The sequence below is a fragment of the Somniosus microcephalus genome, chromosome 3, assembly GCF_052327205.1.
Source record: "Somniosus microcephalus isolate GS21.2 chromosome 3, FLI_Smic_1.0, whole genome shotgun sequence".
NCBI lineage: Eukaryota > Metazoa > Chordata > Chondrichthyes > Squaliformes > Somniosidae > Somniosus > Somniosus microcephalus.
Genome location: NC_140989.1, coordinates 80,138,698 through 80,166,305, shown reverse-complemented (window position 1 = coordinate 80,166,305; position 27,608 = coordinate 80,138,698). Strand labels below are relative to the sequence as shown.

Here is a 27,608-nt window from a genome sequence, read left to right as displayed (position 1 = left end):
GGTGTGTCCAACTCCATAAACTTGCTATTCACGACGTCCCGAGCATCGTGAACGCTCTAGTATGCATCCAATCGCAGCTCCAGCACCGCAATGCGGTCTGTCGGTAGCTGCAGCTGGATGCACTTCCTGCACCCGTTGTCGGGGACACGGGAAGTGTCCCTGAGTTCCCACACAGCGCAGGAGGAGCATACCACGTGGCCGGGCTGTCCTGCCATGTCTTACGCTTTAATTAATTGAAATTAAATTAAATCAATCAATCCCACTAATTGCACTACAGTTAAATGGTTTACTAACAGTCCCCGCTACACCAAAGACACCTTAGCAACTATAAACCACAGAGTTTAAGTTTAAAAAGAGAGAAATACTCACCAACCAATCACTTGCCTGCTTCCTGGTGACGTCACACTTTGATTACTTTTTACCTCTCCCGCTGCTGAATTGGTAAGCCTCGCTGCTCCTTTTATGCTCCGCCTCGCCGCGCTCCTCACACCCAGGTCTGCACCGCCGCTCTGGTCGGGCCTCGCTGCTCCTTTTATGCTCCGCCGCTCTGGTCAGGGCTCGCCGCACTCCTCACACCCTGGTCCGCTCCGCCGCTCTGGTGCAATTCTTTCCAGTTAAACATCAGGAAGATCAAAACGATCATCTTTAGCCCCTGTCACAAGCTCCAGACCATAATTCCATCCCCCTCCCCAGCCGCTGTCTTAATCTGAACTGATTGTTCACAACCTCGGCCTTCTATTTGATCCCAAGTTGAGTGCCTGACTTCACATCCTGCCGGTTACAGATAGGCCTTTCCCCTACCTCCCCCTTTGTAACATTGTCCACCTATGGCCAGCGTCTCATTCTTCAGCACATCCAAAACACTGCTGCCTGTATCCCATCTTGCACCATCCTACCCACCTATTAGCTCTGTCCTTGTTGACCTACATTGGCTCCTGATCTCCCAACATCTCCAATTTCAGCTGTCTAGGCCCCATGTTCTGGAATTGCTTCTAAACCTCTCTGCTGTCATCCTCCTTCAAGACCCTCCTTGAAACCGACCACCTGTCACCCCTCCTAATATCACCTCTTTTGGCTTAGCATCCACTTATTTCTTCTTTACGTCTCTGTGAAGCAACTTGCAACATTCCTCTACATTAAAGGCATTATATAAATTGAAGTTGTTAAAATCCTAGGGATTCATGGTAAAATCTGGGAATGGATAAGAAATTGGTTTAAGAGTAGGAAGCAGCGGCTATTTGTTAGGAGAGTCATGTTTTGTTGTGGGGGGAGAACGAGGCTTGTGAAGTGAACTGTCTCCAGGATCAATGTTAAGACTGCTGGTTCGAATTAATTTATATTAAAGTAGCTCAGTGCAAATGGATCAAATTCACTGACGATACCAAATCAAAGGGGAGTAGTCAAATCTGAATAGTAATCAAGGACCTACAAAATAAGCTAGCAGATGAAATTCACTCGAACAAGTGTAAAGTATTGCACGTGGGAAGAAAAAAATGGCTGGCATAAGAATTCCATGAATGGTATTAAAATAGTTGAAATTAAGAGATTTCAATCGACCCAGCACTCAACATGTTCAGTCACTGGAACAGCAGTCACCAAACTGATTACTGAATTAAGTAGCTACATCAGTTGAGTACAGATTGGAGATGCCATGCTATAACTGTACAGTGCTCTGGTCAGGCCACAGTTTTGAGTGTTTCCAGTTTTGGTCAAGCAGATGGAGAAGGACATTTGAACCATGGAGGTGGTGCGCAGAAGAATCATGAGGCTAATCCCTACTTCCGGAGCACTGAGCTTTGAGGAAAGATTCAAGAAACTTGGGCTTTGCAGACTGGAAAGGAAACAACTAATAAGGGATCTCCTAGATGGAATATAAGTGCAACTGTATAGAAAAAGTAAATCGGGAACACTCCAAGTTAAACTAGAACAGTAGGACAAGGCATTGGTTCAAACAAGTGACAGTTAAATTTAAGACTGATGTCAGGAAGTTCTTGATACAGGAAACTCTCATTTAAACGGCACCTAAATATTGGAATTCTCTAATAACCGGCAAAATTCATACTCCGAAAACAACACCTCAATAACCGGAAATGTTGCCGAGTCTCCCGCGGTGGCCGAGTTAGTCAGTGGGGGCTATTGGGGGCCGTCAAGTGGCCTGCAGAGTGCGCAGCATCCCTCCCCTTTAACGGAAGGGATGGGGCGATGAAGCGCATCAGCGTTATATGGAGTGGCCACGTAGTGATCCGGCGCTACTGCACTTTGTGCTCCGTGGACCGCCCGAGATAGCGCTCTGCTTCCTCGCCGGGGTGTTAAGCCCAATTTAGCGGACAGGGCGGTACTCCCGTGCAGGACGCTAACTGGCTGGCGCTAATTTGGTTATCCGAAATTTTTAATCAACCGGCACCATCCCGGTCCCATCGGTGCCAGATACGAAAGAGTTTCCTGCACAGAATGGGCCTTTGGGTTTTGTAGTTGAAGGTTAGGGTTAAAACCCTGGAATTATTTAAGACCCATTTGAATGGTATGGAACTTTTAGGTTTTTTTCTGGGCTTTGTCATCCATATCTGATAGCGATTTTTGTCAGTATGTGTACTTTTCTGGTATTGTGTGTAGCAGAGCCAAATTGCCTCTTTTCTAAGATGCATTAACACTTTCATCTATAAACTTGCTTTCTATGCTGTAATTTCCAGGGTAAAGCTCACCGTGACCAGCAGCTGATTCTTCTCCGACAACACTTAGTAAAATACTACAGGAGCCGGGACCGGAAGTGGATTGTTTTGTTTCCTGAAGGAGGTTTCCTGAGAAAGAGGCGGGAAACCAGCCAGTCATTTGCAAAAAAGAACGACTTACCATTTCTAAAACACGTAACTCTGCCCCGACAGGGAGCCACTGAAGTCATCCTGCAGACCCTGTGTGCACAGCATGAAAATGGAGCAGTTGGTGATGCTAATGGAGCAGGTAAGTGTCAATCTGATGATGACAATAGCCATTTGATGGACAAATCTCCTCTTTGACCGGTGGCTGCGTTATATGGCATTATTTGCAGGCTTTGCAAAAATAGAACTATCTTGTTGGTGAAACGAAATCTCTGGTCTGGCATTTAGAAATGGTGCATAGATGGAGTGTGGGTGTTAATCCTTTGAGTGTCAAAGGCCCTTTTCAAAATAAGGGTAGTTTCAGTCCTATTATATAACCCGTGTAGGAATGTCTTTCTATAAATTTCTTGGGTGACGGTATAGTAGTGCTTCTATGCACAGTTAAATGGAGCAAGAGGAGATGGGATTGATCCTACTACTACAGTTTTGTACGTGAGGCAGCCTGGATAGGGAGGTGTTGTGTCTCCGAGGCCATACCAAAGAGTGTGAGGATGCAGGCTCCGATCCTCCCATTCCACTCTGTTCCCAAACTGAGCCGTGTCGAATGCAGACTGCAACACTCTATGCAGGGTGGCAGGAAGAATTAAGTAGGGATAGCATTACAGGGTTATTACATGCGTCCTGGTAGCCAAACAAAAATTGTGGACCGAGTTATAGAAAGATTGTCTTTAGCTCTCTTGGTAGCGATGCAAATCCAAGGCAGGAGTCACGAGCGAGAAAACTGAGGCTATGTGGTCTTCAAAGTTGTAATGACTTTTTTTACAATGCACAAGCAATTATCTTTTTTTTCCTGCTACCAGTCACAGAGGAAGTTCATCAATTATAAAAACTGGTGGAACATTGCATTTTCACACCATCCTTTCACTTCTGGGACCTGAGTTTCAATTCAGGCTGATGGGTCAAAGTCGTCTTTTCTGCTGGTTGTAAGAATCATTTTTGAAATGAGTTGTGCCTTTTGTTTATAATAAAAAAAAAAAAAAAAAAAAAAAATTTGTTCTTGTGATGTCGGTAATACTGAAAAGACTGCATGATTGCCCCTCAATAAGATGGCGGTGAGCCACCTTGAACTACTGCCATCCTTTGGCCTAGTTTCTTGTTTGAGTCAGTTCATGAAGGAGCTCTGTGAAAGATGCTTGGTTTGTATTTTGGCAGTATGTAAAACTAAAACCTGGATTTTTCGAAGTGTTATAAATTGGGCAGCTGGTATGTGAAAGTGTATGGAAGTCCCACTCTGTTGGAAATGCTCGTAGTTCTTCCATCCTGATGGATTTTTCTTTGGATGGGACTAGCAGCAAGTAGAGGCACCTGCCTTGGAGTGGCCATTTTATTTAAATATTAATTTGTGTGTCAGCCCTGCACGATGTTCTGACGGCAGGATGCCAGACAGAAAGAATGCCCATTTGAAATAGGTGCCAATGTTGCTAAATCAGTGTTGTCCAATATATTGGGCACTAGCCACATGTGGGGAATTGGGAGCCGGCGCTGCTTGATTAGCCACAGCTTCCAAGACGCCAAAAACCCTGGCACACTTGCCTGTAATTGACTCTGGGAAAGTCTTTTCAGTGTCTACATCAGAGAGGCAGATGGAGTGTGCTGCCATCAGCTACAAGAACACCTGCAGCTGACGTGCAGCATAGGACTGGCACATCCAGTGACTGTAACAGTCTGCTGTGTCCTCAAATTTGGGTGTACCTTCTTGCAGGCATGCTGTAATACTACCCATTGTGGAATGACAGAGTATATCCACCTCATGCAGCACTACAGCTGATCCCAACAGTCATAAAATGGGTCAGGTGCTCGACCGCTCCACCAGACTAATGCTTGCACCTTGGGTTTCCTGTTCCTTTTATTTTTGCATCTCTCTCTTTATCCCCTCCCCTTCAGCCTTGTCAAATGGTTTTAGATGCCTTTTGAGGGAGTCTAAATTTATTGCATAATTTTTGTCCCACCATTGTGGAAACCCCCCTTCAATTGTCCTCATCCCTTTACATTTGGCTTGCATGCAATTTACTGTTCCACCATTATACACCAAATCTGTGCCTGTAACTGTCAATAAGCTGACCTCTGGAAATTGGATGTAAACAGCCCGCTTCCATTTCAGTTTGTCTAAATGCCAAATAGGTGTAAATAATGGCAATGTTGGAAAATCCAGGTGAAGTATATAATTTTTGACAGTCTTTTCTGTCCATATTCTTTGGGGGGGGGGGGGGGAGGAGAGAGAGAGTTTAATTTTTAAAAAGGAACATTGCTCAAATTTGAGGGCTGAAGCAAATAACTGTCCTGTAAGAAAATATTGGTTAGTTTGAATATTAGCAGAGTTAACCAATCAAATTATAGACGGGAGTTTAAAACTCACCAGAAGAACTGTATATCAGTAGCACCAGTTTTTAGTGTCAGTGGAGGTGGCTGCAGTTCTGAAGGTTTCTGACGGGAGCTGAGGCAGGCAGCTTGAAGTGTCTGGTTTAGAACCTGGTTGGTTTAGAGTAGACAAGGGGAGCTGAGTTAACCAGTAGAGTGTACTAGCCAAGCTTGTGGGGAAGATCACAGGATCAACGGTCATGGTTCAGAAGAGAGGCCAGCTGTCTGTGGTAGATGTATTTTTAGATTATTTATCTCTTTATTTTTCTCCTTGTATAGCTTGTGCTTTAGGTGTGGTGGTTCAGGAGAATGGTTTGGCAGCCTTCTTTTGGTAGGAAGAACAGAATTTTTTTTGTTTTGTCAGGAGCTGAGACTTTATCATTTTTCTCTTGTGGGTTAAGTGTTTAAGGATAGTTTAATTTCTATTTTAAAATTTATACATTTTTATATACAAAAATGAGAATATTTTGTACTGTGGAGGGACCCTACTTTTACCTTTGTAACATTGCCTGTTTCCACTCCTGGCTCTGCTTATCTGCTGATTGAAACCCTCATCTGTGCTTTTGTTACCTCGAGACTTAAATATTGCAATGCTCTGCTGGCCGGCCAGCCTCCCACCTTCCACCCTTCATAAACTTGAGCACATCCAAAGCTCTGACCGTATCCTAACCCGCACCAAGTCCCATTCACCCATCACCCCAGTGCTTGCTGACCTACATTGGCTCCCGGTCCACCAACACCTCGATTTTATATAAAAAAAATTAAAATAAAAAAAAATCCCTCCATGGCCTCGCCCCCTCCCTATGTCTCTAACCACCTCTAGCCCTACAATCCTCTGAGATCTCTGCCCACCTCTGGCTTCTTGTGTGTCCCAACTCTCTCTGCTTCACCATAGGTGAGCCTTTAACCATCTAGGCCCTAAGCTCAGGAATTCCTTCCCTAAATCTCTCCGTGTCTCCACCTCACTTTCCTCCTTTTAAGATGCTACTTAAAACCTACCACATTGAGCAAGTTTTTGTTACCTGTTCTAATATCTCCTTCCTTGGCTCTCAATTTTTATCTGATTACACTTCTGTGAAGCGCCTTGGGTTGTTTTACTACATTAAAGGTTCTGTATAAATGCAAGTTGCTGCAAACTGTCCTGGGAGAGTCCCTCGCTCCAGAACTTTGTGGTGTGAGGCAGCAGTGAAAGTTAAATGGGAAGCTAAGAGAAGAAAGGTTGGAAGGAATCAAAACTAACAGAGAAGAGAGGTGAAAGAGGAGTGTACCTACCAAACTGATATGGTAACAGCAAGAAGGAGATTGTATATAGGAAGCCTGGTGAGGTAAATAATAGATAAAAATTTCGAAGTGTGGTACGTTTCTGCACATAAAAAGGGAAGTTTACTTTTTGATCAGAGAATTTCCCAAAATTTAAAATCATCAGTAGGATAGGTCTCTAGTTAGGATGCAGGTAATAAGGTGTGTTTTCTTTGGGTCATTTACAGTATTTGGGGGGAAAAACTGAAAATTGTCTACTAAAAGTTAAAATAAAAGGAAAAAGCAAAATGCTGCAAATATGAAACAAACAGAAAATTCTAGAAGCCTACAACAGGTCAGTCAGCATCTGTGAACAGAACAGACAAGTTTACATTTTGGGTGTAGACTGTTGTTCAGAACTGAAATATAGAGGTGAATATGCATATTAATACAATTAGAAAACCGGGAGGGGGAAAACGAACAAACCCAGAGAAGAATTGTGAGTAGAATGATGTAGCAGATCAGCTCAGTCAAGTAATGGACAGAAACATTAAGACATTGGGCCAGAAATTCGGGTCAGAGGCTTCCCGCGAGCACAAGCTCCTGACCTGCACTTACATAGCGCGCCTGCCGTTGTGCTGTGGGGCCGCGTGGGATTCTGATCCGGGGCCGCCTCCAGCTGCTGGTGTGCAGTGCTTGTGTATCCCAGCGGCGAAGTTAATTTGCAGTGTCCCCTGGGATCACGTGGGCCATGGGGAGCCAATCGGAGCAGGGAATCTCCATTTATAGATTTGACAGGACCTGTCAAATCTATGAATGGAGATCGGCCCCGAGATCGGCCCCAAAACCTAAGTAAAACTTCAAATAAATGTAAAAAAAAATCACATTTTTAAAATAACTATAAATTACATATTAACTATTTTAAACACAAATTTAAATTTTTGAAAAAATTAAAGTTTTTGACAGGGCTAAAAATAAATACGTTTCTTTAAAGTATTTAAAAATGATAAACCTGTGGAATAAAGTTTTAATTTTACTTTAATTAACCTCTTACCTTGTTAAAAGCAGGCCTTGTGACTGCTTTTTCATGCGCAGCTGCTAGGGACTTACCCGCACAGAGAAACCTGAAAAAAAAATATTTATATAGGGATACAGGTAGACTACCTTTTATCCGAACTTCCGAAAACCGAAACCCTCTAAAAAATCATTCAGCGTAAGTCGTGCGCACGACATGACCAGAGTGGCGCACGACTCCCCGCGGACCGACCCCGACCCCCGCCGACTTACGCTGAGCAGAGGGTCAGCGTAAGTCGTGCACACGACCCCCCGCGGAACCACCTGACTCTCTTCCAAAGGCTCGAAAGCAATGAGAGCTCTGAGCCCGCGGCGGTGCCGGCCCCTGTTCCGACCGAGCACGACGACCTGTTGGTGGAAATGCGGAACTTCATTGCATTCCAGGCTAGCAGCGACGGACAAGCCACGACTGCGGACCCCCCCACCCCCGCCGACCCACCATCCGAAATTTTCCGAAAACCGAAGCACGGCTGGTCCCGAGGTTTTCGGATAAAGGATAGTCTACCTGTATATCGGAAGTTCCAGGCGTACGCGCTGCCTCTCTGGCACACGTGTTTGACCTGTGTATCCCTTCCTTCAAGGGAACGGAAGTTCCGGTTTCCAGCGCATGCGTAGTGCATGCACGAAACCGGCACTTTCGTTGGCTCAACGCGTGAGTACACAGCGCGTACTTGCCTGTGGGGACCCGAATTTCTGGCCCATTAAAGGAACAAAGATTGTGTAATAGCTAAGGAAGTGAGAAGCTTGGAGAAATATGAGAAAATGAGTGAGGTGACAATCTGGAGAGTCAGGTATGAAATTAAAACCGGTTTGTTAATGAGGATATAGCTGAAGTTCCAGGATCCATGCTTTCCGTCTCCCATTTTCGCTTATTCCCCAGGTGATCCATTTAGCTATTTATGCACCTTTTTTTCTTTCTTTAATGTATTAATGCTTCTGCCATTACTTAACTGGGATGATCTGTTACCTCATTTCATTCATGATTCCTCTTTGTTTCCCCCTCTTTTTCTAATTGTATTAATATGCCATCTCTTCTGAAGAAGGCTTGCACCCAAAGCTTAAACTTGTCTGTTCTCTCCTTAGATGCTGACTGACCTGTGTGTTTCTGGCATTTTCTATTCTTAGTTCAGCTAAAGAAAAAGGGTTCTGGTCTTAGAAAAGAGGGCACACGAACTTACGGGGGCAGATAAATATGAAGGGATTATGGAGAACAAGCAGATAGCACTAGACTTAGTAAATCGGTCACCACAGGTCAGTGAAGTAGATGAGCCAGCACTGGAACTTGAGGGCAGGTCATTGGAGACCAAGGGTGGGGACTGGTACAAACAAATTGCAGTAAATGGTTGTGGAGGGAAGCCAAGAAGATTAAGTTGGATATAAGGCAGGGGATGTAATGGGAATGGTAAAGCCTGTGAAGCTACTCGGGAGGTGGCAATAATGAGCATATACCAGGTGCCATCCCTTAATGCAACTGGTAACCAGATCTGTGCTTGAGGCTTGAACCTACAACCCTCTGACTTAGAGGGGAGATGCTGCAACAAAGCCAAGCTAACACTTATGAACCATTGATATAACTTATGAACCATTGATATAAGGAAGAACAGGGTGGTGATCTTGCAAAGGGAGTTTTACTCCCCCATCTGTTCTAGAGTAAGTAGAGAGAAGGAGCAAAATAGCTTAAAATAGTAAACACGGGGAGTATAGAGAGATGTACCTAAGAGTAGACCTGTTGCCATATTGGGAATACATTTAGACCACCAAATAGTGCAAAAGAAATGAGAATACGATTTGGAGGAGATTTGTCAGAGGTTTGTGGTCAAAATGAGGAAGGTGTTTGAATGTGTCCAGGATGGTTTTTCTGACGGAAGGTCTTCAACCTGAAACGTTAACTCTGTTTCTCTTTCCACGGATGCTGCCTGGCCTGCTGAGTTTTTCCAGCGTTTTCTGTTATTTCCTTAATTAGTATGTTGCTTGTGCAGCGGTGCTGGATCTAGTTCTACGTGACAAAGCAGGACAAGTAAATGACCTGAAGGTAGTGAAACTAGATAAAGAAAAATAGTTTAAAATCCACATCAAGGCAGCATTCCCTTGAGTATGGTACCAAGGGCCCCAGGCAAAACTGCAATCAATGGGAGTCAAAGGGAAAACCTTCCAATGGCTGGAGTCATACCTAATACAAAGGATGATCGCGTGGTTGTAAGAGGTCAGTCATCACAACTCCAGTGCATCACTGCAGGAGTTCCTCAAGGAAACGCCCTCAGCCCAACTATCTTCAGCTGCTTTGTGAATGACCTTCCCTCTGTCATTAGATCAGAAGCGAGGGTCTTTGCTGACAATTCCAGTGTTCAGCGCCATTGTCATCTGATAACGTGGGATGAAAGACCTAGCCCAGATTAATTGGCAGATAATAGTGGGCCAGCAATGTAAGATATTTAAATAATGGAACAGGTGTGGGTTATCTACATTAGCGCCATGAGACCATTATCAGATGACAATGACGCTAAACACTGGAATTGTCAGCAAAGACCCTCGCTTCTGATCTAATGACAGAGGGAAGGTCATTAACGAATAAATATAATCTACAGGATTTACTGTAGTACCTTCTTCCCCTATGACCTCTACCACCAAGAAGCCAAGAGCAACAATGTTGTGGGAACACCATTGCATGTTCCCTACGTCATACACCATTCTGACTTGGATATATATATATATTACTATTCCTTCATCATTGCTGGATCAATATCCAAGAATTCCTTACTTAACACCATTGTGGGAGCACCATTGCTATAAGGACTGCAGCAATTCAAGGAGAATGTCCATCACCACCGTACCAAGACATCTCGGGATGGGCAATAAATGTGGCCTTTCCCACAGCACCCACATCCCAAGAACACAAAATAAAAATAATTAATTAATTTCTGTGGGATGAAAAACCTAGCCCAGATTAATTGGCAGATAATAGTGGGCCAGCAATGTAAGATATTTAAATAATGGAACAGGTGTGGGTTATCTACATTAGCGCCAGGATAAAAGGGGCTGTGTCAAAGGCAGGAGTTCTCTGAATAAAATGGAAAAAATAGATTAAAGAGGCAGCATATAAAAGGAAAGGACTTGCCTTTGTATAATGCCTTTCATGGTCTCGGTGTCCTAAAGTACATTTTTTTGGGGGGGGAGGGGGAAACAGTAAAGGGAAATATACCCTAAGTAGTAAGACTCTTAACAGAATGGTTATTTAGTTTTTAAGTACCTGTATCTGTCCTTTTTATATGCTTACCAAGGGGGGAAAAAAAAAAGAAAAACTTGCTTTATATCATGCCTTTCACCACCTCAGGATGTCCTAAAGTGCTTTACAGCCAATTAAGTGTTTTTTTGAAGTGTAGTCACTGTAGTAATGTAGGAAACACAGCAGCCAATTTGCACACGGCAAGCTCCCACAAACAGTACAGGAAACTTTGTGCTATCCGGCACTGACGGGACCGAGCTGTTGCCGTTCCCTCAAAACTGCCGGACACTCCAGCGCTAATGTTGAAGCATACGGAGATTTTCAGCTCCGTGTGAATCAACAAACCCTGTTGCTTGGCAACAGCTTCTAAACAGTCGGCAAGCGTCTCTAGCTGAAGCTGTTGCTTAGCTGCAGACCTTGCAGAGCTTGACTGTTGAGAAAAAAGCAACGAAAAGAAACAAAGAAAAAAAACGGCTCCTGATTTTTGCCGGTGGCTCGAGCTTGCCGGACATTTAGCCTCTGGATAACACAAAGTTTCCTGTAATATGATAATGACCAGATAATCTGTTTTTAGTGATGTTGATTGAGGGATAACTATTGCCCAGGACACCGGGGATAACTCCCCTGCTCTTCTTTGAAATAGTGCCGTGGGATCTTTTACGTCCACCTGAGAGAGCAGACGGGGCCTTGGTTTAATGTCTCATCTGAGAGACAGCACTTCCAAGTGTGCAGCACTCTCAGTATTGCACGAGTGTCGGCCTAGATTTTCGTGCTCAAATCCCTGGAGTGGGACTTGAACCCACGGCCTTGGCGAGAGTGCTACCCATTGAGCCACGGCTGACACTGTAGAAGTATCTGCTTAACTTTTTCATGTCGCTCATTATTCCGATTTCTTCACAGACTCCAGATTAAACTCAAAGATCATTGAAAAACTCTCGACTAATCAATAATCGGGCTATGTGAAATGTAAATAACTCTTCTACCTGTAAAAGGAGCTGACAGCTACATACATACATGAACAGGCACACAGTATTATATTTATATATGAATTGTGTAGTTTGTTCACCCCCTCAAGCAGCTTGTCTGAAGATAGTCGAATAGGCCTCCATAGAAACATAGAAAAATAGGAGCAGGAGTAGGCCGTTCGGCCCTTCGAGCCTGCTCCACCATTCAATATGATCATGGCTGATCCTCTATCTCTACCATATTCCCACTCTCTCCCCATACCCCTTGATGCCTTTTGTGTCTAGAAATCTATCTATCTCCTTCTTAAATATATTCAGTGACTTGGCCTCCACAGCCTTCTGTGGTAGAGAACTCCACAGGTTCATCACCCTCTGAGTGAAGAATTTATTGATTTTAAGTTGGGACACAATTTCTGAGTGCTGCTGTTTTTAACTTTTTATGTACCATGACTGAATTAAAGGAGCTAAAACTAAACAAAAAAGCTTAATTTCTGTTGCATGCATGACCAGTTATTCTGTTTTTGGTGAATCAGGAGGATTCCCATCTCCTCTTCAAATACCACCAGGGAATCTTTTAGCAACCACCTGAACTGGTACATGGCGCTTTGGTGCAAAATGATGGAACCGCCGACAATGCAACATTCCCTCAGTTCTGCACAGGAGATCAATCTAGATTACGAACTGAAGTTCTAGTGCAGCATATAAACTCTCTCTTTTGATTCAGAGCCAAGAATGCTACTATTGTACCAAGTTCATCCAAGAGTAGATTCCAAAATGCTGGGAAATGCAAGGAATAAAGTTTGCTTTTTTTAAATTAAATTTTCTACATGGACGGGGCAGGGGGGGTGGGGGCAATGCCGTTTGGGCTGCAGAGAATAAATCTTGTGGTGTTCAGTGCTCAAATCCACCCCCTTTCAAACTTCTAAATCCATCATCTCAGCAACATGAATGAATGCGTACTTTCATTTTTCTTCCTACAATACCAGCAATGGAATGTTGGGTATAGTTTCAGATTAAACCATCATAAGCCTGTGAACATTCCACTTTCAGGAATAACCACCTGTTTTCACATGTTAGCTATACTTGGTTCTTTTTGAGTTGGAATTTTTTTTGGGGGGTGGGCACTGTGTTGGCTTTTTTTTGAAACTTTTAGTCAGCAGTTTTAGGTTGGCATGTATGCAATGAACATAGGGGCGGGGGGGGGGGGGGGAAAGGTGCTAATAGTGAGTAACTGCATAATGAAGGGAGGCGCATATCTGGCCAAGAGTTGGGAGTCCATAAACATGTGTTACCTCCCTCGTGCCAGGGTGAAGGACATCTAGGAACATGCAGACAGAATTTTTGGAGGGTTTGTTGAGCAGCTACTGATCATAGTTTATATAGGAGCCAATGACATGGTTAGGAGTGAAGAAGGGTTCTTGCATAGGATTTATGAGTAGCAAGACATCAAGACTAGTATTTTTGGGGGTATTACTGTAGCCTATGCTAATCCTAATGGGCAGAGCACGATTTGGTAACTGGACATATGGTTTAAAGCATGGTATAGATGATTTCAGATCTGAGGGCAGAGGAGATTTGTGAGGATGTTGCCAGGACTGGAGAATTTTAGCTTTGAGGAAAGATTGGATAGGCTGGGGTTGTTTTCTTTGGAACAGATGGGGCTGAGGGGAGACCTAATTGAGGTGTATAAAATTGAGGGGCCTAGATAGAGTGGATAGGAAGGACCTATTTCCCTTAGCAGAGAGATCGATAACCAGGGGGGGATAGGAAGGACCTATTTCCTTTAGCAGAGGGGGGTCGATAACCGGGTGGGGGCATAGATTTAAAGTAATTGGTAGGAGGTTTAGAGGGGATTTGAGGAGAAATTTTTTCACCCATAGGGTGGTGGGGGTCTGGAACTCCCTGCCTGAAAGGGTGGTAGAGGCAGAAACCCTCATCACATTTAAAAAGTACTTGGATATGCACTTAAAGTGCCGTAACCTACAAGGCTACGGACCAAGTGCTGGAAAGTGGGATTAGGCTGGATAGCTCTTTGTCGGCTGGCACGGGCAAGATGGGCCAAATGGTCTCCTGTGCTGTAAATTCCTATGCTGATTGGTTCAGGTAGAACCACCTTCCATTCCAATGTCCTGACCGCAAGAATAAATAGTTATGGCTGTGAGGTTAAATGAGTAAGCTTGGGGTTCAGCTGGAGAAACTTGCCTTAGAGCAGATGGGTGAGAAATTAAAAATTATAATGGAGGAAAAAAATAGACAGGCGAAATGTACCATGGCGTAACAATGATTTTATACAAATGTGTGTAACATGCAGAATGAAATTGGGGAACTGAAAGTACTATTTTGTATAGGGCAGCAATACAATGTGACTTTGAAAGAAACTTGGCTTCAAGACTGGGAAAAACATTTTTGGCCATACAATTTACAGAAGAGATGGAGCAATCAAAAATGGAGGAGGGGTGACATCATTAAGGGCTTGAATAGAGTGTTAGAAAGAAAGGATATCATTAAAGGTGGTGTCTGTGGAGTTAATTGAGAAATAATAAGACAGTTGCAGTGTTCTGTGCAGTATTGGAACCATGGAAAATTTCAACTTAGATTCACTAGGATGATGCCAGGGAAGAAGAGATACAATTATGCTGAGCGACTTCAAGCAATTCAGGCTGCATTCACTGGAGCATACAAGGTTAAAAGGGATTTAATAGCAGTGCTTAAAATTCTGAAATGCTTTGAGAACAAATAGTGAAAGATTATTTCCACTCGTTAATGAATTGGTGAAGGGGTATAAACTGGAAGGATTTTTTTCATGCAATTAGAGTTATTAGGATATGGAAAGCTTTACCACAGTCCCACTGAAGCAGAGGCAATCACTACATTTAAGATAAACTTGAAAGATATTAATGCATTTTTCAAATAAGACTAATGGACAAAGCATTTCAAAACTTGGTGAAATAGATTTGGAACTTCCTTTCCCAATGGTTGAACAGTTCGTGTGTCATTTGCACTATTTTTGTAGAGGGAGAGAATTATGGGACCAATTTCTTTCTTCTGCTTCTGCTGAATGGACAGCCAAGCTCCTGGAACAGTGCGAGATGTACATGGATGACTGATTTTAAAAATAAAATTCCTGGGGAAGCAGCAGTCCCCTCTCTGATCTCCTTTGACCTTAATTCTAAGTGACAACAAGATGTCCTGAGAATCAGGAGGGTCAAATAAATGAGCACAGGAATTTGAAATTAGGCAAAGATAAGAGTTGATTGTCCTTCCTAAGAGTAACTTTCACCTGAGTTTACTGGCCCTTTGAAAATCATCCCAATTTGGTCCAGTTAAAATATGTTGTGAATGCCTTTCAGTCACAGGTCAGAGGAGTTCACTGATGAGAAAACATCTATGTTTATGTCTGTAATGGGACTGAATTAGTGTAGTTTAAAAATTCTTGCTTCTTAAGCGCAGAAATAGGGAAACAAGTTATCAAATATTTACATAGACAGAGCTGGTTATGAGTTTCAAGTTTAAATGTGGCTTATCCCGAATAAAGTTTACACTGTTAGCTGAGTCTCAAATAATTCGCACACAACTTCTCCTGTTAAATAAATTACAAACTCCAATATTCTGAAACCAAACCACAATTTCAAATGTTTTGACTTGGTATTTTTCCCTGGGGAATGGTCATATGTTTTCATTATTTTTAAATGTTCTGCAGAGCTGAAGGACTTTGCTGGAAGAGTTAAAGAATTAATAATGAAAATTTGGTAAAATAATAAAAACTTTTTCTGGAGATCTTTTCAACCTCTGAACCTGCTAATCAATGACGAAGCCTACAAATATTGGGGACAGATGACCAAAATCATAGATACTTGTTATTGACTTCCTTGCTTATTGCTTAACTCTTCAAGCCTGTCATCAGTCCCAATTTCACATACCTGTGTATTATAATTGCATATTTTAAAGCTGTTGCTCTTGCAGAGAATTGGTGTCACCAGTTATGCTGCTTTCATACTGTGCTTTTGGCATTAATACCGTATCCTCGCCATAGGCCTCATACTAAAAGTGCAGTATACATTGGTACAATATTGTAAAAACTATCTGGAAGAAGTGATCTCACATGGTAAAGATAGGCTCTGGTGGTGGGAGGTCACTGGCCTGCAGCTCATGCCAGTGTTTGAGTACACCTGCATGGAACTTTGTGGTGAAATTGGAGAGAACAGCACAATGTGAGCAAATTGGCACATACTTGCTGGTGATCGGGTTTTGGACCTGCATTTGCATGTGGTCACTTTTCCAGAGAGCAGTGCACGTGGGGATTGTAGCTGAATGAACAGTGTGGACAGATCCAGTTCCATAGAGCTCTAGTCCTGAGGAAAGCACACATTTTGAACCAAACATGCATTTTGTGATGACCAACAACACAGTCTGTACAGGCAGATGTAGTAGAGTATTGTACATACAAAAAAGTAACGCAATAAATCAGTAGCAACTGGTTCATTTTTAAGAGGAAACTGCAGCCCATTGTTCTCAAGTTGATTGCTTTGGTTTGCAAAAGTGGGAGGTAAATGGTGTAGAGAGCTTAGCAGACCCATGACAACATCATTGAGTTAGGTGTTTGGTTGGCTTCACTGCTTTCTGTTAAAGAACAAACAAGCTTGCTAATGTGTTTGAAACTTGTCTCTTTATAAAATTGAAACAAAGCTTTTTTAAAAAATCTGTTTGTTATTGATTGCACACTGAATTGTGCGTTCACAGTATTTTACTATTATGATCTGTTTGAAGATTACATCTTGAGATTACTGATGCAGCATAACAAAGACCGCCTACTTCCACCTCCGTAACATTGCCCGTCTCCGCCCTTGCCTCAGCTTATCCGCTGCTGAAACCCTCATCCATGCCTTTGTTACCTCTAGACTTGACTATTCCAACACACTCCTGGCTGGCCTCCCACATTCCACCCTACGTAAACTTGACGTCATCCAAAACTCGGTTGCCCGTGTCTTAACTCGCACCAAGTCCCGTTCGTCCATTTCCCCTGTGCCCGGTTAAGCAGCGCCTCGATTTCAAAATTCTCATCCTTGTTTTCAAATCCCTCCATGGCCTCGCCCCTTCCTATCTCTTTAATCTCCTTCAGCCCCACAACCCCCCGCGATATCTGTGCTCCTCTAATTCTGCCTTCTTGAGCATCCCTGATTATAATCGCTCAACCTTTGGTGGCCGTGCTTTCTGTTGCCTGGGCTCTAAGCTCTGGAATTTCCTGCTTATCTTTCCTCTTTTAAGGTGCTCCTTAAAACCTACCTCTTTGACCAAGCCTTTGGTCACCTGCCCTAATTTATCCTTATGTGGATCGGTGTCATTTTTTTTGTCTTAAAATACTCCTGTGCAGCACCTTGGGATGTTTTACTATGTTAAAGGTGTTATATAAATACAAGTTGTTGTTCTGAGGGTGTGGACAGAAATGTTCCGTTCATACCCTTGCTTAACTGAGGTCTGAAGAGGAAATTGTCCCTTTTATAGGTGTACCAGATAAAAAGCACCATAATATAGTGCACTGATCAGCATCCTGGTGACAAGTGAGCATGCATTTATGTAACAGAGGAAGGCCCAAATAAAAGAGCGTATCCTTTCATGACATCCCTGATGGTGAGATACATGCCACTATTGGTGGGTGAGCGACTGGCTCCAAGAGCGATGCGGTCAAGAATTATATCCACTAATATTAAAAGATTTCTGTAACATTTGCAGGAGCACTGAATGAGCATCATCCCATAAACTCCTGAGTTCTGTCCACAGCTGCCTATTTGTTACAGTAGATGGGATAACTTGTGGATGATGGAGCAATGAGTGCTGAAGTCAGAGGCTGGCAATCTCACGCTATTGCACTAACATCAGAATCTTAGAAGTTATTAAGCCACATGCAACCACCACACACAACTGTTTCTCTGCCCCCTTAGTTGATAATCTAAACTCTGAATGAGCTCTCCAATTACTCTGGCTCCCCATTCATCCATAAATTCCTAAACTTAGGAATATATTTCAACATTCTGATGTACTGCGGATCTGTTTTTGCTACCATTTCCTCCACTATACTCCTGGGGTGCTGCATCTTCCCAGGGTATGTTTCCATAGCACAGACAACTTGTGGCCATTCTTCATGTTAGACAGTAAATGTTGGCAAGCTATACAGATGGTGTCATAGCCAAGCATGATTCTGTCCTCACCTGCCATCTGCTTTCTACCAGGATTCAACGCGTAGTAATCTGGAATCTTTGGAGGGAATGTGCGGGAGGCTGAGGCCAATTTTAGCACTTCACCTGTTGCACTGGCTGAGATCAACTAATTTGGCATATTTTAGGCACTGAATCTGGGACCTTCTATTTACAGAGCCTTACTGATCAAACTAAAGTACTCGGCAGATCTAATGAATTCTGTCCATTTCTGATGTGCCTGGCCTGGTTCTTTTAAAGCCACTAAGTCCGAACTTTCCACAATTGGAGCGTTAGAAATGAGCTTTTAATAGAAACGGGTGAGGTAGATTTAAGTGTGAAATTATTTCTTTTAAAAATTAAGATGACTTGAGGACTGCCACTCGCCCCTTTTTTTTCCACACTTACTACAAACCATTTTGTTTGAAGGCAATAAGAAAGCAGGCTGGGTATTTTCAAGTTGTTTCATGAGACAACTCCCATTGCTCCACGAATGACATGGTGGGTGTGGGGCAGAAGAACACATTTGTTCACTATTTCAGTCTTCCCATGACATGAACAAATGATCTAGTTTTGCTAACTTCACTATTTAAAAAAGAAAGTTGCATTTTCTTTAAGTGCAACACGATGATGTATAATTGCAATTGATTTTCATTTTTCTTCCCCTTGCATGTAGACAGGGTACGGTAGAGTAGAGGTTATATTCGTAGACTGGTAATCCTGGACTAATAATCCAGAGAATGAGTAGAAATTCCACCATGGTAGTTTGAGAATTTGAATTTAGTTTAGGAAATCTGGAAATAAAAAGCTAGTATCAGTAAAAGTGAACATAAAGCTGTTGGATTGTTGTAAAATAGTGTATGTATATATTGGCATCACAACTGTATGGGGCATCAACCAATAGGTCTTTTCCTGTCCATCATATTTCATCTGTTCATGTGCAAGAACCCACCTGGTTCGCTAATGTCCTTTAAGGAAAGCAAGTTTCCTTCCCTACCTGGTCTGGCCTATATGTGATTCCAGTCCCACGTGAATGTGGTTGACTCTTAACTGCCCTCTGAAGTGGCCAGTGGCTTAGCAAGCCAATCAGTTGTATCAAAATCCCACCACCTTCTCAAGGGCAACTAGGGATAGGCAATAAATGCCAGCCTTGCCAGCAATACCCACATCCAGAAACTTAATTTTCTGAATAAAAGTGACTTCTGCAGGTGCTCCCTGTATGCAACATAACCTAGATAGACTGGGCAACTTGCTCCTACATTGCTTTACCCGCGTGTCAATCCTAGACTCGCACTGCCTACTGCCTAGTATGATCTTGTTTTATTCCAGATTGAGTGAAATGGTAACATTGGTGTTAATTGTACTAAATTATGGACAAGTTGGGACTCTGTATACACAACTTAGTATTTGAATGCAACCAACTCTTGACTGCTTTGATAAAGACCTGACTATTTTTGGTCAGTACAAAATATCCATGGTGCATGAGCGTCACTACTAACTCGGTGATTTCATCAAGGCCGAGATATGTGTTTGCTTACCATTCTCTTTTTTGTTATCTCTACTATGTAGTGGCCAAACACCAAGGTCTCCAGTGGGTTATAGATATTACCATCGCGTATCATAAAGCAAAGCCAATAGACATTCAGACTTGGATCATTGGTTACAGAGATCCAACAGTCACACATGTGCACTACAGGTAAGTCCTGTTATTCTTTTAAATCTTTAATCCAATTTCTTGCAGCATTTTACAACTGGCCAATTGGGGAACTATGGACTGCTATATGTGCTTATTTCCTGGGATGCAAGAGGGCACTTATTTGTTATGATCTCATTGCCTTGTCACTGTAAAAAGTTGTCTTCACCCTACATCCACCTTTTCCTAAAAGTTGGTAGTTGTCATCAGGAACCAAGCTCAATGCAAGGATTGCTGGTCAGTCAATAGCTGTTATTCTGCTGTTCATCGTGGTTTGTAGAAAGCTGACCACAAAGTCTTTCTAAAGTATATACAGATTTCAGATTTGTCTGGGACAATAGAGCTGATGGCTGCTTTTGCCTCCTTTATCCCAGAATGTGGAATGCTTTGGTTTGCCTTTTTTTGGAGCGTTAATTGATACCTATGTAGCTGTTGGTAGCGATAAGCGACTGATTTTATTTCTGCTGTAGATAACTCAAATCCACAAGTATATTAGGTTAGTGTAATCAGAAGATATTTGCTAGAACTTTGAGCTTCACAAGTTAACAATAGCCTTCGTCAATAAAGAGTTTGCCTCAGTAATAACTGCAGTAGTTACTTGACACAGTATTGTTTCAGTACTGAGTGAGCACACATACCAGAATGTGAGCAATAACCACAGTTCAGTTGTTTAAAAAAGCATCCCAGGTTACGATTGTGCTTTACAAACACAAGAATATGTGAATTGTTTCTGATGAGGCATATGTTGATAAAGTACATTGTGATTGAGATTGTAGGATTGGAGAAGTTACTGTCTGAAGTAATCTCACAGATGTCAAGATTGCTAGGATTTTACTGACAATTCAGATCTAAATCCATCATCTTTGTTGTTCCGTGGTAGGTGTAATATTGGTTGGCCTCAGTGACACACATTCGGTTTGGTACATGGAATTTTTTTCTCAGTATTTTACTGACCATTCTGATCAGTATGTAGGTCTATGTGATAAGTATCAACAGCAACTTGCATTTCTGTTTATATAGGCAACTCCATCCTACTGACGTCAACTTTATACCTCCACGGGACCTCTGACTTTAACTCTGGTCTCCCTACTATTGTCTCCAACCTATTCCCTGCTACTACCAGAAAATATGAATCCCATTAATTACTACATAACCAGGTCTATGTAACCTGAGCTTTTCCCTGTGTCCATTCGCGTGCGCATTTTGGCTGCCGCCCCGGATCCAAGCCATTCACTTCTACTTCCACGTTTTTCTCCCCCCTTTTCCTTTTCTCTCTAGCCCTCCCTGACTGCTCTCTCCTGTCGTCATGCCTCTTTTCATCTCTCCTCTCTTGGATACTCTGCCCTCCCAAATCCTTACCCCAATCCTTCATTACTCTTCAACCATCGTACTCTCCTGCCACTGTCCCAGGCTTGACTCCCTCTTAGATAAGCCGAGAGCTTCAATCTGTGCCTCTCTTGGCATCCTCCAAAAGACCCACCATGGCACTCGTCACTGCCTCCTCATAAGCAGCAACCCCCCACTGTCCCATCCTACTCTCTCGCCAACCTTCCCACCCAGCGCGCCCCATCCAACTCACCCCTCCCAGCCATCACCGAGCCTCTCTGCATCTCCCTCCAGAATGTCTGCTCTCTTGCGCACAAGGCTCTTGCCATCCATGAGCTTAGCGTGGATGATTGCATCGACATTGTGGCCCTGACGGAAATTTGGCTGAGGGGTGATGACACCTTACCCTGAGATGAAGCTTCCCCACCTGGCTATACCTTCCACCACTTACTCTGCTCAGACCGCCGTGGTGGCGGTGTGGCTCTCGTCACCAAATCACACCTTGGTCTCTCCTCCTCCGGCACTTTCTCCTCCTTTTGAGCATCTCACCTTATTCCACCCCTTTCACCTCTCATTTAAAATTTTCGTTCTCTACTGCCCACCCAAGAACCATAAAACTTTTATCACCAAGATATCTTCACTGCTTTCCTCCCTCAGCCTCTGCACTGAGCGACTTAATATCCTCGGTGATTGCAACCTCCATTTCAATTCATCATGCTCTCTCTCCTCTGAGTTTACTACCCTACTATCCTCCCTTACTCTCTCCCTCCATGTAAACTCCCCAACCCATGTTCACGGCCACCCCCTCGACCTTGCCATCTGTCGTGGCCTCGCTACTCCGATTGTGTCAATCGCAAATAAGGCCATCTCTGACCACTTCCTCGTTTCACACTCCCCCCACATCCCCCTTCCCTCCCCCCCCCCCCACCCCACCCCAACCCTACTTTCTTCTGTGTCTGCCCCTGGAAAATACTCGCTCCCAACTCTCTCACAACTGCACTTATGAAATCCCAACTGTCCAGCCTTTGGTTCTCCATTCACCATGACATTTCTGCAGCTACCAATCTGCTCAACCACACCCTCATCACCACCTTTGATGCCCTGGTCCCTATTAAAACAATTACTCTCTCTCACCCTGGCCGTTCCCCCTGGTACGGCTCTCATCTTCGCTCCCTCAAGTCCAGACTTGAACGAATATGGTGGACAACTGGTTTAGCCATTCACCGCCAGATCTGGCTGAACCACATAAAGCATTATCGGGTCCTGCTCTTATCTGCCAAAACTGCTCACTGTTCTAGAATCATTCTGGAATGCAAAGATAAACCCCGGCTTCTATTCTCTACTGCTAGCCGTCTTCTTAAACCCCTCTCCCCTGTCTCCTCCACCCTCGCCTCCAACAACAAGTATGAGGAGCTCATGGACTCCTTTTGTCTCTTAAGTTTGCGACTATCCGTTCAGCTGCCTCTGCCACTTCCCTTCCTTCGCTTAGCCCACCGGACCAAACTTCCTCTAAGGTTCCCCCCTGACCTAGTCCTGAACTCACATCTTTGTCCAGTTTCTCTCCGATCTCCCCTCATGCCCTCTCCATGTTCATCTTGTCCATGAGACCCACTTTTCTGCTCCCTCGACCCTATTTCTACTGAACTGCTGACCACCCAACTTCCCTTCCTGGCCCCCATGTAAGCTGATATTGTTAACAGTTCGTTCTCTCTGATACTGTGCCCCTCCCCTTCAAATCTGCCGTCGTAACCCCTCTCCTCCCAAAAAAAACCTTGACCCCACTGTCCTTGCAAACTACCACCCCATCTCCAACCTCCCTTTCCCCTCAAATCCTTGAACGTGTTGTTGCCTCCCAAATCCGTGCCCATCTTTCCCACAACTCCATGTTTTGAATCCCTCCAATCGGGTTTCCGCCCCTGCCACAGTACCGAAACAGCTTTCCTCAAAATCACAAATAACATCCTTTGTGACTGTGACAAAGGTAAACTCTCCCTCCTCGTCCTTCTTGACTTGTCTGCAGTCTTTGACACAGTTGACCACTCCATCCTCCTCCAACGCCTCTCCACTGGCGTCCAGCTGGGTGGGACTGCACTCGCCTGGTTCCATTCTTATCTGTCTAATCGTAGCCAGAGAATCACCTGCAATGGCTTCTCTTCCTGGTCCATCATTGTTACCTCTGGTGTCCTCCAAAGATCGATCCTTGGCCCCCTCCTATTTCAAATCTACATGCTGCCCCTTGGTGACATCATCTGAAAACACAGTCAGTTTCTACATGTATGCTGATGACACCCAGCTCTACCTCACCACCACTTCTCTCGACCCCTCCGCGGTCTCTAAATTGTCAGACTGCTTGTCCGACATCCAGTACAGATGAGCAGAAATTTTCTTAAATTAGATATTGGGAAGATTGAAGCCATTGTTTTCGGTCCCCGCCACGAACTCTGTTCCCTAGCCACTGACTCCATCCTTCTCCTTAACATCTGTCTGAGGTTGAACCACATTGTTCACAACCTTGGTATCATATTTGAACCTGAAGTGAGCTTCCGACCACACATTCGCGGCATAATTAAGGCCGCCTATTGCCACCTCCATAACATCGCCCATCTCCGCCCCTGCATCAGCTCATCCACTGTTGAAACCCTCATCCATGCCTTTGTTACTTCTAGACTTGACTATTCCAATGCACTCCTGGCTAGCCTCCCACGTTCTACCCTACGTAAATTTGAAGTCATCTAAGTCCTGTTCACCCATCACCCTTAGAGTCATAGTTATACAGCACGGATAGAGGCCCTTCGGCCCATCGTGTCCGTGCCGGCCATCAAGCCCTGTCTAATCTAATCCCATATTCCAGCATTTGGTCCGTAGCCTTGTATGCTATGGCATTTCAAGTGCTCATCCAAATGCTTCTTGAATGTTGTGAGGGTTCCTGCCTCCACAACCCTTTCAGGCAGTGAGTTCCAGACTCCAACCACCCTCGGTGAAAAAGTTCTTTCTCAAATCCCCTCTAAACCTCCCGCCCATTACCTTGAATCTATGCCCCCTAGTTATTGACCCTTCTACTAAGGGAAAAAGCTCCTTAGTATCCATCCTATCTATGCCCCTCATAATTTTGTACACCTCAATCATTTCCCCCCTCAGCCTCCTCTGCTCCAAGGAAAACAAACCCAATCTGCCCAGTCTCTCTTCATAGCTGAAGCGCTCCAGCCCTGGTAACATCCTGGTGAATCTCCTCTGCACCCTCTCCAAAGCTATCACATCCTTCCTGTAGTGTGGCGACCAGAACTGCACACAGTATTCCAGCTGTGGCCTAACCAGTGTTTTATACAGTTCCATCATAACCTCCTTGCTCTTATATTCAATGCCTCGGCTAATGAAGGCAAGTATCCCATATGCCTTTTTTACCACCTTATCCACCTGTTCCGCCGCCTTCAGGGATCTGTGTACTTGCACACCCAGATCCCTCTGACCCTCCGTCTTGCCTAGGGTCTTACCATTCATTGTGTATTCCCTTGCCTTGTTAGTCCCCCCCAAAGTGCATCACCTCGCACTTTTCCGGGTTAAATTCCATTTGCCACTGTTCCGCCCATCTGACCAACCCATCTATATCGTCCTGCAGACTGAGGCTACCCTCCTCGCTATTTACCACCCTACCAATTTTTGTATCATCCGCGAACTTACTGATCATACCTTTTACATTCATATCCAAGTCATTAATGTAGACCACAAACAGCAAGGGACCCAGCACCGATCCCTGTGGTACCCCACTGGCCACAGGCTTCCAGTCACAAAAACAACCTTTGACCATCACCCTCTGCCTTCTGCCACTAAGCCAGTTTTGTATCCAATGTGCCAAGGCACCCTGGATTCCATGGGCTCTTACCTTCTTGACCAGTCTCCTGTGCGGGACTTTATCGAAGGCCTTGCTGAAATCCATGTATACCACATCCACTGCGTTACCCTCATCCACACACCTAGTCACCCCCTCAAAAAAAAATTCAATCAAATTAGTCAGACATGATCTTCCCTTGACACAGCCATGTTGACTATTCCTGATTAATCCCTGCCTCTCCAAGTGGAGACTAATTTTGTCCCTCAGAATTTTTTCCAATAATTTTCCTACCACTGATGTTAGGCTCACTGGCCTGTAGTTCCCCGGTTTTTCCCTACTCCCCTTCTTGAATAATGGTACTACATTAGCGGTTCTCCAGTCCTCTGGCACATCCCCTGTGGCCAGAGAGGTTCTGAATATATGTGTTAGAGCCCCCGCAATCTCTTCCTTTGCCTCACACAGCAGCCTGGGATACATTTCGTCCGGGCCTGGGGATTTATCCATTTTTAGGCCTGCTAAAACCGCCAATACCTCCTCCCTCTCGATGTTAATATGTTCGAGCATATCTCAGTCCCCCCACCCTATTTCTATGTCTACATCGTCCCTCTCCATAGTGAAAGCAGATGCAAAAAATTCATTTAGAACCCCTCCTACATCTTCCGGCTCCACACACAGATTGCCACTTTTGTCCTTAATGGGCCCTATTTTTTCCCCAATTATCCTCTTACCCTTAATATACTTATAAAACATCTTAGGATTTTCCTTTATTTTGCTCGCCAGTGTTATTTCATGGCCCCTCCTTGATCTCCTAATTTCTTTTTTAAGTATCCCCCTGCACTTTTTGTACTCCTCTAGGGCTTCCTCCGTCTTTAGCCTTTTGTTTCTGCCAAAAGCCCTCCTTTTTTTTTCTAATCCATTCTCGTATATCCCCTGACATCCAAGGTTCCCTGTGGTTTTTGGAACCACCCTTGACCTTTACGGGAACATGTTGCCATTGTATGATCTCAGTCTCCCTTCTGAAAGCCTCCCATTGCTCCGATGCGGATTTTCCTACAAGTAGCTGATCCCAGTCCATTTTGGCCAGATCCTGCCTTATCCTATTAAAATCGGCCTTCCCCCAATTTAGAACCTTTATTTCCGGCCCATCCCTGCCCTTTTCCATGACCACCTTAAATCTCACCATATTATGGTCACTGTCACCAAAGTGCTCACCTACTAGCACTTCTTCCACTTGGCCGGCCACATTCCCTAGAATTAGGTCCAGTACCGCCCCCTCTCTTGTAGGACCTTCTACATGCTGGCTCAAAAAGCTCTCCTGGATGCACTTTAAGAATTCTACACCCTCTGTGCCTTTCACACTCTGACTATCCCAGTTAATATTGGGGAAGTTGAAATCCCCCATTATTATTACCCTATTATTTGCACATTCCTCTGAGATTTGCCTACATATCTGTTCCTCTATCTCCCCCTGACTGTTTGGAGGCCTATAGTACACTCCCAGCAAAGTGCTTGCCCCCTTTTTGTTTTTAAGCTCCACCCATATGGCCTCATTCGAGGAACCTGCTAATATGTCATCTCTCCTTACTGCAGTAATTGACTCCTTAATTAATATTGCGACACCCCCTCCTCTTATACCTCTCCCTCTGTCTCGCCTGAAGATTCTGTACCCCGAAATATTGAGCTGCCAGTCTTGCCCCTCCCTCAACCATGTCTCCGTGATAGCAACAATATCATACTCCCATGTGTTTATCAACACCTTCAGTTCATCCACCTTATTCGCAAGACTCCTTGCATTAAAATAGATGCCATCCAGCCTTGCCCTTGTATATTTGCCCTGTCTACCAAGCTGACTTGTTTTTTTCTCTATAATTGGCAGCAGATCACCCCCTATTTCAGCTCCCCTCTGTATCCCATCCCCCTGCCAAGTTAGTTTAAACCCTCCCCCCCCCCCCCCCCCCCCCCCCCCCAAACAATGCTAGCAAACCTCCCCGCAAGGATATTTGTCCCGCTCTGGTTCAGGTGCAACCCGTCCGACTTGTACAAGTCCCACCTTTCCCAGAAGCAGGCCCAGTGATCCAGGAAACTAAAACCCTCCCTCCTGCACCAACTCTTTAGCCACGCATTCACCTGTTCTATCCTCCTATTCCTATACTCACTAGCACGTGGCACTGGGAGCAATCCAGAGATTACAACCTTTTGAGGTCCTGTTTTTTAATCTGCTACCTAGCTCCCTAAATTCTTGATGCAGGACCTCATCCCCCTTCCTACCTATGTCGTTGGTCCCAATGTGGACCACGACCTCAGCCTGCTCACCCTCCCCCTTAAGAATGCCCTGTAGCTGCTCAGTGACATCCATGACCCTGGCCCCAGGGAGGCAACAAACCATCCTGGAGTCACGTTTGCGGCCACAGAAACGCCTATCTGTTCCCCTTGCGATAGAATCCCCTACCACTATTGCTCTCCCACTCTTTTTCCTTGTGCTCGCTGACCTAAATTGACTCCCGGTTAAGCAATGCCTTGATTTCAAAATTCTCGACCTTGTTTTCAAATCCCTGCATGGCCTTGCCCCTCCCTATCTCTGTAATTTCCTCCAGCCCCACAACCCCCCCTGAAATATCTGCACTCTAATTCTGCCCTCTTGAGCATCCCTGATTATAATCGCTCAACCATTGGTGGCCGTGCCTTCTGTTGCCTAGGCCCTAAGCTCTGGAATTCCCTCCCTAAATCTCTCCGCCTCTCTACTTCTTTTTCCTTCTTTAAGACATTCCTCGAGAGGAAATGAAGCAGAGGGAGGGGGATAAACCCGACAACTACAGGCCAGTCAGCCTAACGTC

At 44.3% G+C, this 27,608-nt stretch overlaps 1 protein-coding gene across 3 annotated transcripts in view; it reads left to right on the top strand.

Moving 5' to 3' along the window:
* The window catches only part of lpgat1 (lysophosphatidylglycerol acyltransferase 1), a 151,660-nt gene that overhangs the window by 56,009 nt on the left and 68,043 nt on the right, over nt 1-27,608 (top strand). For all 3 annotated transcript variants that reach the window (XM_085981274.1, XM_085981273.1, XM_085981272.1), the window contains 2 exons: nt 2,691-2,958; nt 19,496-19,622. In XM_085981274.1, coding sequence (XP_085837400.1) covers nt 2,691-2,958; nt 19,496-19,622 — 395 coding nt within the window. The remainder of the gene's footprint in view (nt 1-2,690; nt 2,959-19,495; nt 19,623-27,608) is intronic.